This window comes from Mastacembelus armatus, chromosome 13 (genome assembly GCF_900324485.2).
Source record: "Mastacembelus armatus chromosome 13, fMasArm1.2, whole genome shotgun sequence".
NCBI classification, from domain to species: Eukaryota; Metazoa; Chordata; class Actinopteri; order Synbranchiformes; family Mastacembelidae; genus Mastacembelus; species Mastacembelus armatus.
Window position 1 is genome coordinate 15,129,141 of NC_046645.1, and position 13,395 is coordinate 15,142,535.

General features: G+C 39.5%; 1 protein-coding gene across 6 annotated transcripts; it reads left to right on the forward strand.

Annotated features, from left to right (window-relative positions):
• The first annotated feature begins 1,412 nt into the window (after window positions 1–1,412).
• Window positions 1,413–12,805, forward strand: LOC113123101 (ATP-binding cassette sub-family G member 4-like). 6 transcript variants are annotated; one of them, XM_026294923.1, is made up of 15 exons: window positions 1,413–1,668; window positions 2,792–2,909; window positions 3,215–3,347; window positions 3,615–3,665; window positions 4,652–4,797; window positions 7,781–7,904; window positions 8,089–8,203; window positions 8,316–8,460; window positions 9,937–9,953; window positions 10,689–10,771; window positions 10,916–11,084; window positions 11,200–11,300; window positions 11,660–11,818; window positions 11,904–12,022; window positions 12,580–12,805. In XM_026294923.1, the coding sequence occupies exons 1-15, from the start codon at window positions 1,413–1,415 to the stop codon at window positions 12,803–12,805; spliced, it is 1,962 nt and encodes a 653-aa protein (XP_026150708.1). The 6 variants fall into 6 exon arrangements, with proteins under 6 accessions (XP_026150708.1, XP_026150717.1, XP_026150726.1 ...); XM_026294932.1 differs by lacking the exon at window positions 9,937–9,953 and adding an exon at window positions 10,370–10,374 and having other exon boundaries at window positions 8,316–8,456; window positions 10,673–10,771; XM_026294941.1 differs by lacking the exon at window positions 9,937–9,953 and adding an exon at window positions 8,898–8,901 and having other exon boundaries at window positions 8,316–8,451; window positions 10,673–10,771.
• The last annotated feature ends 590 nt before the right edge of the window (window positions 12,806–13,395 follow it).

Below are 13,395 nucleotides of genomic sequence, written 5' to 3' on the forward strand. Positions count from 1 at the left end.
GCTCTCTTGTTCTGTAGAGTGGTTCTTCAGTCTTGGCATTATTTGTTCTATTAACCTATGACATTGGTCCAGTTGGGGTACCCACAGATTTTAAGTGCTTTCTTGGTGTCCTTATGCTCCTTCTCTTTTCCTTTTGCCCTGGTGGGCAAGTTTTCTTCTTATAACTTCCAGTTTGTGGTGAGACTCAAAGAGTAAATACTGCTCTGTGTGTGTGAGTTTCCCATATACTTTGATGATCAGGCTTCTGTTATCTTCAGGCATAGCAGAAGACCAGAGTATTTCCTCTGACACAGTCTCATGTGAACTTGTGTCACATGTGTCACATGAGACACAGGTGTCACATGCTTTCCAACTATCCCTGCCTTACCCACTGCTGATTACCTGGATCAGGTGTATTCAGCCAATCAGGAACTGCAAGGGCAGGGATAGTTGGGGAAACAAGCAGGACAGTGGACTTAGAGGACTGGAGTTGGAGACCTCTGATGTAGAGGGTTTGACAGTCAAAGAAACTCCATTTGCCATAATCCATATTTCCTACTCACTTCCTGTATACTAGAGCTATAATGAGATACTGTGCAGCCAATGGGTGGGGAAGTCAGGCACCACAAGTGGTGGGATCACTTAGTAACTGCAGGGCTAGTGGGAATGGTAGGAGATGTTGTTGCTGACAACAAGAAGAAACAAAATGATAGCAAGTGTGTCACTGGCTGCCTCTGCATAGTTCCCATCTTATGTTCTGATTGTAACATATAACATACCAACTAGACCAATCACAAAGTAAGATGAAACGATAAATAACCATTAGTTGCAGTCATAATGATATCAAACATAGCTAAACTATTACGTAAATGCAAAATGTTCATATTAATTGAATGAAAAGGTTCACTGTTAATGTGTTTCATTTGTTTGTGTTTCAGTAAAAGAAAGTTGAAAGAATATTTTTATGATTCATTTTAAGAACTCAAAGCAATTGGTTAATAGGGAAAGATTATTATCTTGCATAAATATTGAAAAAGTCAATGCTGACTGGAATTGAAATAGAACGTGAACTTCTGTGCCGCTGAAATGCTTTGTACATCCATTAGCTGCTTGTACTGTATCAATTCTCTAAGATTTTTCACTGCAGTAGAAGAGCTTTCCTGTACTGCTGCACCGAAACTAAACCATGCCAGTGAATGTAATTTAACCAGCTGCTATGTTTCCTCCAAACTCAATTTCCATTCATATGAGACATAGTGGATTTGCTCACACCTATGAAAGGCCTGGCTATGAATGTCTTTATCACAAGTTGGTATAGAGCTGTCTTCGCTTAAGTGTGTATCCATGACCTCCTTTCTTTCTATGAATTTGTCACTCTTACTTCCTGTACCGTGCTCTTCTCTTAGCACTCCTCTCACAGACAGAAAGCTGGTATGGACAATAAGGCTCTGGAACCTGACTCTGTGAGTATTCCCATGGAGGAGGCCATGTGTAATGGAGGCAGACAGCCAATAGCCCATTGTCAGTCTGAGCAGCAAGAGGCATCCATGTTGACCCAACTAAAGAAATTTGAGAAACAGATTACTGAAGCACAGCATTTCTCCCATCTACCCAAACGCTCGGCTGTGGACCTGGAGTTCATCAACCTTACCTACACTGTCCAGGAGGGGCCTTGCTGGAGGAGGAGAGGTAACATAGGTGTTTTTTATACATACAAGTCACATTGCAGAGAACACATTACAACAATGAATTTTGTTTCTGACTAAAATCATATCACAAACTTTGATTTAAAGTTCAAATCATATTTTAAAAGAACAAAAAAAAAAAACAATACTTTCTAAGAAAAACTAAGAAGTAACTATAAAAATCAAAAATATCCCAAAGTGATACAAGATACTGTTCTTCTCACAGGTTCTAAACAATATCTTCTGGAAAGCTGATGCAAGTTACTGCTCACTTATAATGCTGTTACTTAGCTTTAGTGCAACATTTGATACTGTACAGTATAGTATTGATATTCGCACACTAAGGCACTGGATCAAGGAGACAGAATATCAGGCACATAATAGGCATTCAGGAGTGCAGATGTGATTCACTGTAACAATATACAGTTAATTTTGAAAGCTGTACAAGAAATGCGTATGGTTTAAGACTAAACTGAAGCACTAGTTACCAAAGTCAGTTAAGAGTTTGAGGTTACATACATATGTAGAACTGAAATATTGTTTCTCATAGAGCAAATGGGAGAGAGTTGGGGATGCTGGAAAGATGTTGAAAATCCTAAAGGTTTGAGGAAAGGAGGCTCTGATCTTTCAGTACTTCCTCCCACACACTTATAGATTTTCTGCAGCAGACAGTGATATACAGTACTGTGAAGAAGTTTTAGGCACTTTAGATGTTTTACATTCTTATCACACAATACAATCAGGTGTCAGATTGATCCCACGTTCAGTGTGCAGGGCAACAAGCCCATAAAGAACCCACTAGAGATAATGAAGAAGTATTTTCAGGGGCAAGACAAACCAAGAATCCTGCAGCAAATGCTCTTTCTCTATATGCTGTTTCACTGTAGTTGCTGATAAGGTCCACATTGTTGTGTCATCAGCAAATTTAATGATGTTGTTGGAGCTGGATGGTACAGTGCAGTTGGATGTCCATAGTGTGACTTGGAGTGGTCTGAGCCTTGCAGCTCCCCTTGTTTTAACTTGTTTTCTTGGCCCAGAAGTGGCCAATTATTTATAATTGCAAGTCTAATGTGCTTGAAGTTGTAATATTGAGTTTGTGTCATCAGTGCTACCTCTGTTCCTTCCAGGTTTCAAAGCCTTAATAAAGTACCTGTCAGGGAGGTTCAGCAGTCGGGAGCTGATAGGAATCATGGGGCCCTCAGGAGCAGGAAAGTCCACCTTAATGAACATCTTGGCTGGATATAGGTGAGAGATGAAAAATCAACTCTACAGTTATTGTAAAATAGCAGTAATCATATTTGACTACTAATCCTTAACATATGAGACAAAATCATTTCAGGTGCAAACTGCCACAAGCCGGTTAACAGCACAATTAATTCATCAAGCATCTATGACATAAATACTGTAACACATACAGCATGCAAAAATGCTGGCTATAGTAGTGCCCACTCTAGTCTAGTTCTACTACCTACTGACTGTCTAGTCCATGAAATTGTTCATATATGTATATGTATGGAGATGTATATGTGTGTTTCCTTCCTGCTACCTAGGGAAACAGGGATGAAGGGTCAGATCCTAGTAAATGGGAAACCCAGAGACCTGAGAACATTCCGGAAAATGTCCTGCTACATCATGCAGGAAGACATGCTGCTGCCACATCTCACTGCACGGGAGGCCATGATGGTGAACCATTATTGAGAAGCTCACAGCACAGCCAGGAAAACTCTTGCTAAAAGTCTCCTTTTATTTTGAAAATTTTAAATGATTATTATAGTAAGGACTATAGAGTGCATTGTTTTGATATTTTTCCTGAACTAGTGATTAGGTGCTTGAATGTTATTTATCACGTTGCTGCAGGAATAGGCTTTTGACTTGAGGCTGCCCAGTTGCCTATGCTGTTTAGTAGATGCGTGTATTACATGATTATGTCTGTATGCCTGTTTGCTGCAGGTTTCAGCCAACCTGAAGCTGGATGAAACTATGGGTGTGAAGAAAGAACTGGTGAGCTAAATAAATGCCACGTACTAGTTTAACAAAGAAATGGATTAAGTCATTGAATCCTGACTTTAAGCACTACAAACTTACATCTAAACTCAACCAACACTTACACTCTTCAATACTTACAACACTTGCTAGAAAATATATAGCAATCTCAGCATTCAGTCCACCAGTCTCGTACTCCTTATAAACAGGACCCACAAATAACTCTTTCATCTGGGGTGGCAACTTCCTTCAAACATGATGAGAGCAATCCACCTGTAGCCTCTCTTAAACATCTCAATCCACCTGCATTATGCTCATTCCCAACCAAAACCCCGACATACTTAAACTCCCTCCCTTCTAGCAGTGACTCACTTCCATTCTAAATAGAGGGGTCAAATGAGATTGTAATCCAATATGCTTAGGAGAATGCTTTGATAAGGCCTAGGCTATACTTTTCTCAATAACCTGTGGTGTTATAACCACTTAATGTAGCACCATGGAGATCTGGCTTTGTATGTTTGATGTTTAAAACAGGGAAATAAAGACACAATATGTGGAAAGCACCCATTCAGATGCTGTTTATTAGCTCCTCAAACTAAGCTGTCTTAGGACTTTTTGATAACTTCAAGTCTGCAGCTCTCCCTCTCCACCTACACCACACCTGTCTAAATCATGGATAAGCTACCCCAAATTCCGGAGTACAGTGCAGAATAATGAAATGCATCTGAGACACAAATGCTTTGTGCTTTTCTTTTTAAGGGTTGGGAAGTTGGATTGGTGTCAAATGAACGGTAAGGGGAAACACTAGTATTGGCTCAAACAGGTACTGGAATGTGGGGAGTCAAAAGCAGAGAGGTCCCAGATCCTTTTCCAACAGGATCCCACACAAATTAAGCCTAGGTTACATAGTTTTGATTGATAAAAATATGGAAAAAAAAAATTAATTTCTTGAATTCTGACTAGTAAAATTTCTTTTGTGTCTCTCTCTCACTTTCGCTGTCCAGGTGAATGAAATTTTGACTGCTTTAGGACTTCTTGACTGTGCTCACACCCGCACAAGTTCATTGTCAGGAGGTCAGTGTAAGCGCCTGGCCATCGCCCTTGAACTGGTCAACAACCCACCAGTCATGTTCTTTGATGAGCCCACCAGGTGAGACAGACAAACACTGATGTTTAAATTAAGGTTAACCTTAGACCCAAAAAACCATTCCAAACATTTATAATCAATGTTGATAACATATCTGAATTCTAGCTTTAAGATAAGATAAGAAAACCTTTATTTGTCCCACAATGGGGAAATTGCATTGTTGAAAGTACAGAAAAGTACAAGTACACAGCAGAGTGCAAAAAGTAGCAAAGATGTGAGATAAATAAGAAATTAAAAATATTAAAAAATACTAAGTGGAATAAAACTATAAAGCTACAAAAACTATAAGTGTGTAAAATATGTGCCTATGGGTATGCACAGTATATGGATATTGAAATACATATATAACAGCATACAAAGAGCAGATTTGTGGCGAATACCACTGATTATCTTGTTATAGCACCTGTCAATATAAAGGCAGCAGTAGATGAGTCAGTTCTGTAGTTGATGTGTTGGAAGCAGGAAAAATGGCCACATGTAAGCATGCAAAGCACGACTTTGATAAGGGCTAAATTGTTCAAGGCTGTCACATGTGTCTGACACAGCACACCTATGTGCTCATAAGCACTATCAGAGTGCCCATGCTGACTCCAGACCAAAGACTGAAGCATCCACAATTAGAATGACAGCAACAAATGTGTGTGGATGTGTGTGGTGGGGAAAGAATGGGATGTGCTTGGACAACAAATTCATCCATGAAGGCTCCAATTCCAAAAAATTTCAGGACTTAAAGGATCTGCTGCTAACACCTAGCCAGCTGCTTTGGCAATGCAAGGGGGAGCTAGATAATATTAGGCAGTTGGTTTAAATGCTGTGGGTAATATCTCCAGTTGCAGCTTCTTTGATCAGTGTCTTTGGAAGCAAGGCAAGACAATGCACTGACACAAAATGCTGGACAGCAATTCCAAACCCTCAAGCACAATGCTTGAGCGGGGGCCTTATACAGACCATGGTACCTAGATGAAATGAAAGAGGGTTGTGAAACAACTTGCTGCTCCCCAAACTGTAGGTGACTAGCTATAGGTTTTTTAAACTTCATTGGATCAACATCTAGGTCCACAACCAAATATACAGAGCAATTTATGAGAATAAGCTCCAGTACTGTGTGTATTTGATGTGAGTTTGCTGTAAGCAAAAAGACAACAATGAATTTAGGTTTTTCAGGACAACACAAGAGGGCATTTTATAATTTCTTGCATTTTTCATGCATTTCTAGGACTGGAAAATTCTCTTTAGGTCATTTAGGAAATTCGGGGTTATAGAAAATACACCTGGCAAATGTGCCATTGCTGAGCCCAGAACATCACAATGTCAGAACACAAAAAATGTAAATGGCACCATTACCTACAGTATTTGCAGTAATTCAGACTTTGCCTACAAGCAAACAGCACTCTCGGAAGCTTTAGATATTCCTGTCTAGGCCCTCACATATCTCTTGACACCCATGTTCCCTTAATATCTCTCTCAAGATTCACTCATACCACTTGAACTTTTTCAAAGATGTTTATTTCCATCACCAACCAAAGTGGAACACTACAGGAACAGCCAGCAATAGTGTGTAGCATAACTTACTGCCAGCACTAAACTAAACCTCCTCCCTCACCAAAACAACCACTGCCCCTCTGTATAAAAGTAAATTAATACTTTTAGATCCTAATTCACACTATCCACTGTAGGGCATCTCTCATCCATGACTGTGTCTGATGATTGACTGTTAAACCATATGGGAAGACGAAAATGCAACTAAATGACAACATCACAGAGGAGTGGGACAACATTTCTGCTCTGTCCAATTATCAGAGAATGACAGAAAACTTCTTCTTTTTTTCCTTTCGGCTGCTCCCTAACAAACATGGTAAACTATACTGTGCAATCCATGGATGATCCAAAAGTTCATCTTCCTTTTTAACCACAAACTCTGAAAAGAAGGTTACTGATTACTAGAATCTTAAATAATAGAAAATCTGTTTGGACAACAGATCCAAGAATGGACTAGCAATTATGTTTGGTATACAGTTGATTTGATGCAGACAAGCATACACATCCACTTTCTCTGTCCTCTTTCCTCCAGATCAAAAAGGCATATTAAGAACAAATTCTATTAAATGTTAACTATGAGATGTGTTTTTTAGTATCTAATGATTCTCGTGCTAATGTAACATGTTGTTTTTTAATCTGACCAAAGTGCTCTAAAATTAAGGGAACTCTTAATCACAGTATAACACTAAGTCAGTTAGACTTTATGGATATCATTCTTTCTATTTAGGAAGCACAAGTGATTGTGAATCAGTTTCACCTGCTTTGATGCAAATGAAAGTGACAACAGGTGCAATAGCGAGGCAAAAGCAAGACAACCCCCAAAAGGGAATTCCTTTACATGTTGTGGTCAGCAGACAAATGCGCTCTTCTTATCCTTCTTCACTGATTCTTCTCAGGTTTTGTGTTTTCTTGGTGTCCATGTCACTATTGGTAGAAGCAGGCAGTATCTGCTCAGTCAGGTTGCACAGTTACTTACAAGATGGCACATCCATACATGCAGTTGCAAGAAGGTTTGCTCTGTCTCCCAGCACAATCTATGCAGCCATAACCCTGTCACTGGTTCAATAGCTGTCCTTCCTAGGACCACTTGTGGTATGTACTCACCATTGCAGACTGGAAATCTGCCAAGACCTGCCTGTCACATCTTCATGCTTCCCCATTGTTCCTGCTTCCAACACATGAACTTCAAGAACGAACCCTTCACCTGTTGACAATACAAGGAGATAATCAGTGTTATTTTCTTCATCTGACAGTGATTATAATGTTCTGGCTGATAGGTGTAGCTCTGGATGAATAGAGTTTGAGTATTGTCCACCTGCTTAAAATCATCATCAGTACAATAACTTTTAATAATAATAACGAAGGCAAAGAAGGCAAGGTAACACAATCACAGAAAACCTTTAAGTGTCATTAATCTTGTCCCTTCTGTATGTCTGTCTCTGTTCAGTGGCTTAGACAGTGCATCATGCTACCAGGTGGTCTCTCTAATGCGTTCTCTGGCGCTGGGAGGACGGACCATCATTTGCACCATCCATCAACCTAGTGCCAAACTGTTTGAGATGTTTGACAAGGTCTACATCTGCCAGAAGATATTGACAGATGATTCCAGTTTGGAATTTGCAGTTTTCTGTTTATGAGAAACTGTGGTGCATGCTAATAGCCTACCATAACATTGTACATAAGCATTGTTTGTCATTTGAAAACACGTATAAATTAGTTTAATTATCAGCCTTAAATAATCTTGCTCTTCCGCAGCTTTACATTCTTAGTCAGGGACAATGTATCTACAAAGGAACAGTCCCTTACCTAATCCCATATCTGAAGAGCCTGGGCCTTCACTGTCCTACCTACCATAATCCTGCAGACTTCAGTATGTTCACTTCACATTTATTAATGTATTTGCTAATCTTTAGTGCACAATATCTGAAATATTTTTCATTCCCTCATTATGTTGATATTTTCTGCTTTTGTTTCTGATTCAGTCATTGAAGTGGCATCAGGGGAGTACGGTGATTTGAACTCTGTGTTGTTTGAGGCAGTTCAAGACGGATTGTGTGCATTACAGGAGAAGAACCAGTGTGATAACAATGGGCCATCACTTTGTGCAACAGCCATGGTGTGTTGTAGGTGATGTGTGTCTACACTGCAGTCAAAGATTAACTTCTGCATCTGGAGCCTCAGATTATCAGGGGCACCATAGGCTAGATTATGCAAACATAATACAGTGGGTACGGAAAGTATTCAGACCCCTTTAAATTTTTCACTCTTTGTGTCATTGCAGCCATTTGCCAAAATCAAAAAAGTTCATTTTATTTCTCATTAATGTACACTCAGCACCCCATCTTGACAGAAAAAAACAGAAATGTAGAAATTTTTGCAAATTTATTCAAAAAGAAAAACTGAAATATCACATGGTCATAAGTATTCAGACCCTGTGCTCAGTATTGAGTAGAAGCACCCTTTTGAGCTAGTATAGCCATGAGTCTTCTTGGGAATGATGCAACAAGTTTTTCACACCTGGATTTGGGGATCCTCTGCCATTCTTCCTTGCAGATCCTCTCCAGTTCTGTCAGGTTGGATGGTGAACGTTGGTGGACAGCCATTTTCAGGTCTTTCCAGAGATGCTCAATAGGGTTTAGGTCAGGGCTCTGGCTGGGCCAGTCAAGAACGGTCACAGAGTTGTTCTGAAGCCACTGCTTTGTTATTTTAGCTGTGTGCTTAGGGTCATTGTCCTGTTGAAAGGTGAACCTTCGGCCCAGTCTGAGGTCCTGAGCACTCTGGAAGAGGTTTTCTTCCAGGATATCTCTGTACTTGGCTGCATTCATCTTTCCTTCAATTGCAACCAGTCGTCCTGTCCCTGCAGCTGAAAAACACCCCCACAACATGATGCTCCCACCACCATGTTTCACTGTAGGGATTGTATTGGGCAGGTGATGAGCAGTGCCTGGTTTTCTCCACACATGCCGCTTAGAATTAAGGCCAAAAAGTTCAATCTTGGTCTCATCAGACCAGAGAATCTTATTTCTCATAGTCTGGGAGTCCTTCGTGTGGTTTTTGGCAAACTCTATGCGGGCTTTCATGTGTCTTGCACTGAGGAGAGGCTTCCGTCGGGCCACTCTGCCATAAAGCCCCGACTGGTGGAGGGCTGCAGTGATAGTTGACTTTGTGGAACTTTCTCCCATCTCCCTACTGCATCTCTGGAGCTCAGCCACAGTGATCTTTGGGTTCTTCTTTACCTCTCTCACCAAGGCTCTTCTCCCACGATCGCTCAGTTTGGCTGGATGGCCAGGTCTAGGAAGAGTTCTGGTCGTCCCAAACTTTTTCCATTTGAGGATTATGGAGGCCACTGTGCTCTTAGGAACCTTGAGTGCTGCAGAAATTCTTTTGTAACCTTGGCCAGATCTGTGCCTTGCCACAATTCTGTCTCTAAGCTCCTTGGGTGGTTCCTTCGACCTCATGATTCTCATTTGCTCTCACATGCACTGTGAACTGTAAGGTCTTATATAGACAGGTGTGTGCCTTTCCTAATCAAGTCCAATCAGTTTAATTAAACACAGCTGGACTCCAATGAAGGAGCAGAACCATCTCAAGGAGGATCAGAAGAAATGCACAGCATGTGAGTTAAATATGAGTGTCACTGCAAAGGGTCTGAATACTTATGACCGTGTGATATTTCAGTTTTTCTTTTTTAATAAATTTGCAAAAATTTCTACATTTCTGTTTTTTTCTGTCAAGATGGGGTGCTGAGTGTACATTAATGAGAAATAAAATGAACTTTTTTGATTTTGGCAAATGGCTGCAATGACACAAAGAGTGAAAAATTTAAAGGGGTCTGAATACTTTCCGTACCCACTGTATATAATGTATTCTTTAAAGAAATAGTTCCAAATTGTAGGTAATATGTTTATCTGTTTTCATGCCAAGATTTAGTTTCTGATAACAGCATAATATCTATGAAGCTAGATCCAGCAGCTTGTTAGCTTAGATTAAGACAAATACTACAGACAGAGGGAATATTAAAATGTCTAAAAACAAGGCATGGTGACTCCGTCCCAAGTCCCAACCCAAGTCTTGCCTCTATTAAGTTTTCCAGGTGACCAGCAGAGGAAGTGACTTTGCCTTAAGTTGCAATGTGTGACAAACTGACAGGCTAAATACAACACAGTTTGCAGCTAAAATCAATTTATTTTTTAATACTGAGTCAAACTGGATGCATTTGAGCCCTATGGTATTATTCTGGTCCTGACTGCAATATGCTACATTACCAAACACTTTTAAAAGTTAGGTACACTGATTACATTTTTCATAATATGAAATTATCTGCCTCCAATGTTCACAGAATGCTGGGTACACAGAGAGCCACACTTTTGCCACAAGCACACTAACACAGTTCTGTATCCTCTTCAAGAGAACCTTTATAACAATATGTCGAGACCAGGTAGGTAACAGCATCTGTTAAAAACCCATGGCTGTGTACTGGTTCAAAACACATTTAAAAATGAAAGTATCTTTAACAGATAAGGTCATCTTAAAATAAACTGATCCAAGTCTGTGACTGTTTTCTGCTTTTGTTTATTATCAGGTCCTGACACACCTTAGACTGATGTCCCACATCTCCATAGGTGTGTTAATAGGATTGCTCTATCTGAACATTGGTAATGACGCCAGTAAGGTCTTCAACAACACTGGGTTCCTCTTCTTCTCCATGCTTTTTCTCATGTTTGGTGCACTCATGCCAACTGTGTTAACTTGTGAGTATGATCTATGGGTGGCTGTGTCAATCACCAAGGTCCAATTTCAAAACCTCATATGTTGTGAAATTATATTGATAGATATATGCAAATGTTTTTATGCACTACTTGTCAGTTCCTTTGGAGATGTCTGTGTTCCTGAGGGAGCATCTTAACTACTGGTACAGCCTGAAAGCTTACTACCTGGCCAAGACCATGGCTGATATTCCATTCCAGGTAAGATAGCAGTGCTGAAGTTGAAGATCCACACAGCAAAATGCAACTATAAGGGTGCACCACTGCACTCTGGCATTAGTTGGAAGGTGCTAGCAATTTGCTTGTTTTCTGCAAGGTTTGATCTGTTTTGACAGTTTCAAATAAAGAACTAGTTCATTTTTTTCATCTAAACACACACCTTCATCATAAATATGTGGTGTATTGTGGTCTTAAGTTTTTAGTCATAATTTTTCATACTGTTGCTTACATTATATTTTTAAAGTACCAAAGTTCCAAAGAGTGGAACTGACATCGGTTTGAGGTTACAGTACATGAGATATAAGTTTACTAAATCCAGTTTAATAATGGTGTTATTTTAGGTGATCTGCCCCATCATGTACTGCAGCATAGTGTACTGGATGACAGAGCAGCCTCCTGAAGCCAGCCGCTATTTACTGTTCATAGCTCTATCCACCTGTACTGCCCTGGTTGCCCAGTCCCTAGGCCTGCTGGTTGGGGCTGCCTCCACCTCACTACAGGTGCTGCAAGTTTAGTTTAAAAATACGATTACTCTATTTATGTTACACAAATAAAGCAGATTATGTACCTTGTATTTTTGCACAGGTAGCCACATTTGTTGGACCAGTCACAGCCATCCCAGTGCTGCTTTTCTCTGGATTCTTTGTGAACTTTGACACAATCCCCAAGTATCTGCAGTGGAGCTCCTATCTGTCTTATGTCAGGTGGGTACTTCTATCAGTAACATCACAGCCACATAGTAAAGCGTTTGCTATTATCACAAAAACTTGATAATTTGGCTTATGTGTACAGTTACAATGTAGACTAAATTATCACTCAAACACAAAACTGTGTAATTACTATTAAATACATTTTCTTTTTTGTTTGTTAGCAGTAGGACATAAAACTGCAATAGTTGGTCTATCCAAACTAAAACTTTTTAGTGAGTATTTGGAATGCTTGTGCCTTTTATAACAGGTTTAATTCAATTTTCAATGAGCATACTTCTTGAATAAATGTACTTAGTTACTTTTCACCCCTGGACACTGCTTTTGATTATATCCATAACTACATTTTGGTATGGATTTTGTTAATTGGTCTACAGAGGTTGATTACTCAGCAGTTCTTTGATGCTCAATAAACATGGTGGCCCATAAAAGCTATGACAAAAGATAATAATTGATGTATTTTACTGAAATTTCCATTGAATATTTATATTCCTTAGAGGATGAATCTGAATATTTCAGTGATGCTTGCCTCGGTGTTTGTATCTCTCCCACAGATATGGTTTTGAAGGAGTGATCCTGTCAATCTACGGGATGAACCGTTCAGAGCTGGAGTGTCCAGGAAAAGTATGCAAATTTCAACAGCCTGAAGAGGTTTTGCAATTATTGGATGTGGAAGATGCAAAGCTTTACATAGATTTCATTGTTCTAGGCTTGTTTTTCATCATCCTGCGACTTACCACATTCCTAGTCCTCCGGTACAAAGTAAAGTCTGAGCGATAGGTTTCACTTGGTTTACATTCCAAAACTCAAGACCCTCACTAATGTCATTGCAAATCTGAACAGCCTCTCTCATGTGGGAAGTTTTATTTCATTATACCTATTTCTGCTGAAAAGACAGGTCATACATTCTGATCTGTTCTACTAGCAGCAACAATCCCGCTGTGGTGCAGCGAAGTCATCCTACAAATCAACATACTGTATACCTGTGTACATGTTTTACAGTTTAAGTTAGTTTATATTCTTTATTTTTGCTGAGTTTGGAGTCCCAGAACAATTACTTCCTGTGTATGCAAATCATATTGTGGTTTGAGCTTGATAGTTTTTATCATGTTAATGGTTATAGTATGCGCTGTTTGCCAAATTTTGGTGTTTTTTTGTACTTCGATATTATAATCAAATATTTTTAAAATCTTAGTTAAAATAAAAATTCTTCCCCCTTAATGGTTTTTTAAAGTGCTGTATTATTTTCTTAGTATTTTGTTAATATAAAAATATATACGCATTAAGGTTTTTAAGCAAAAGAGGTATAAATATTTTTGTGGTGTCTGCGCCACATCCTGTAATGCCACAACCAGCCATCAAACTGGAAG

Excerpts from the sequence above, each read along its gene's own strand:
- LOC113123101 (XM_026294896.1), top strand. The coding sequence starts at position 1,413 with ATGGACAATAAGGCTCTGGAACCTGACTCTGTGAGTATTCCCATGGAG. Across the intron at positions 8,444-10,672 it reads GGCCATCACTTTGTGCAACA|AATGCTGGGTACACAGAGAG; the intron begins GCCATGGTGTGT and ends CAATGTTCACAG. Across the intron at positions 10,772-10,915 it reads TAACAATATGTCGAGACCAG|GTCCTGACACACCTTAGACT; the intron begins GTAGGTAACAGC and ends GTTTATTATCAG.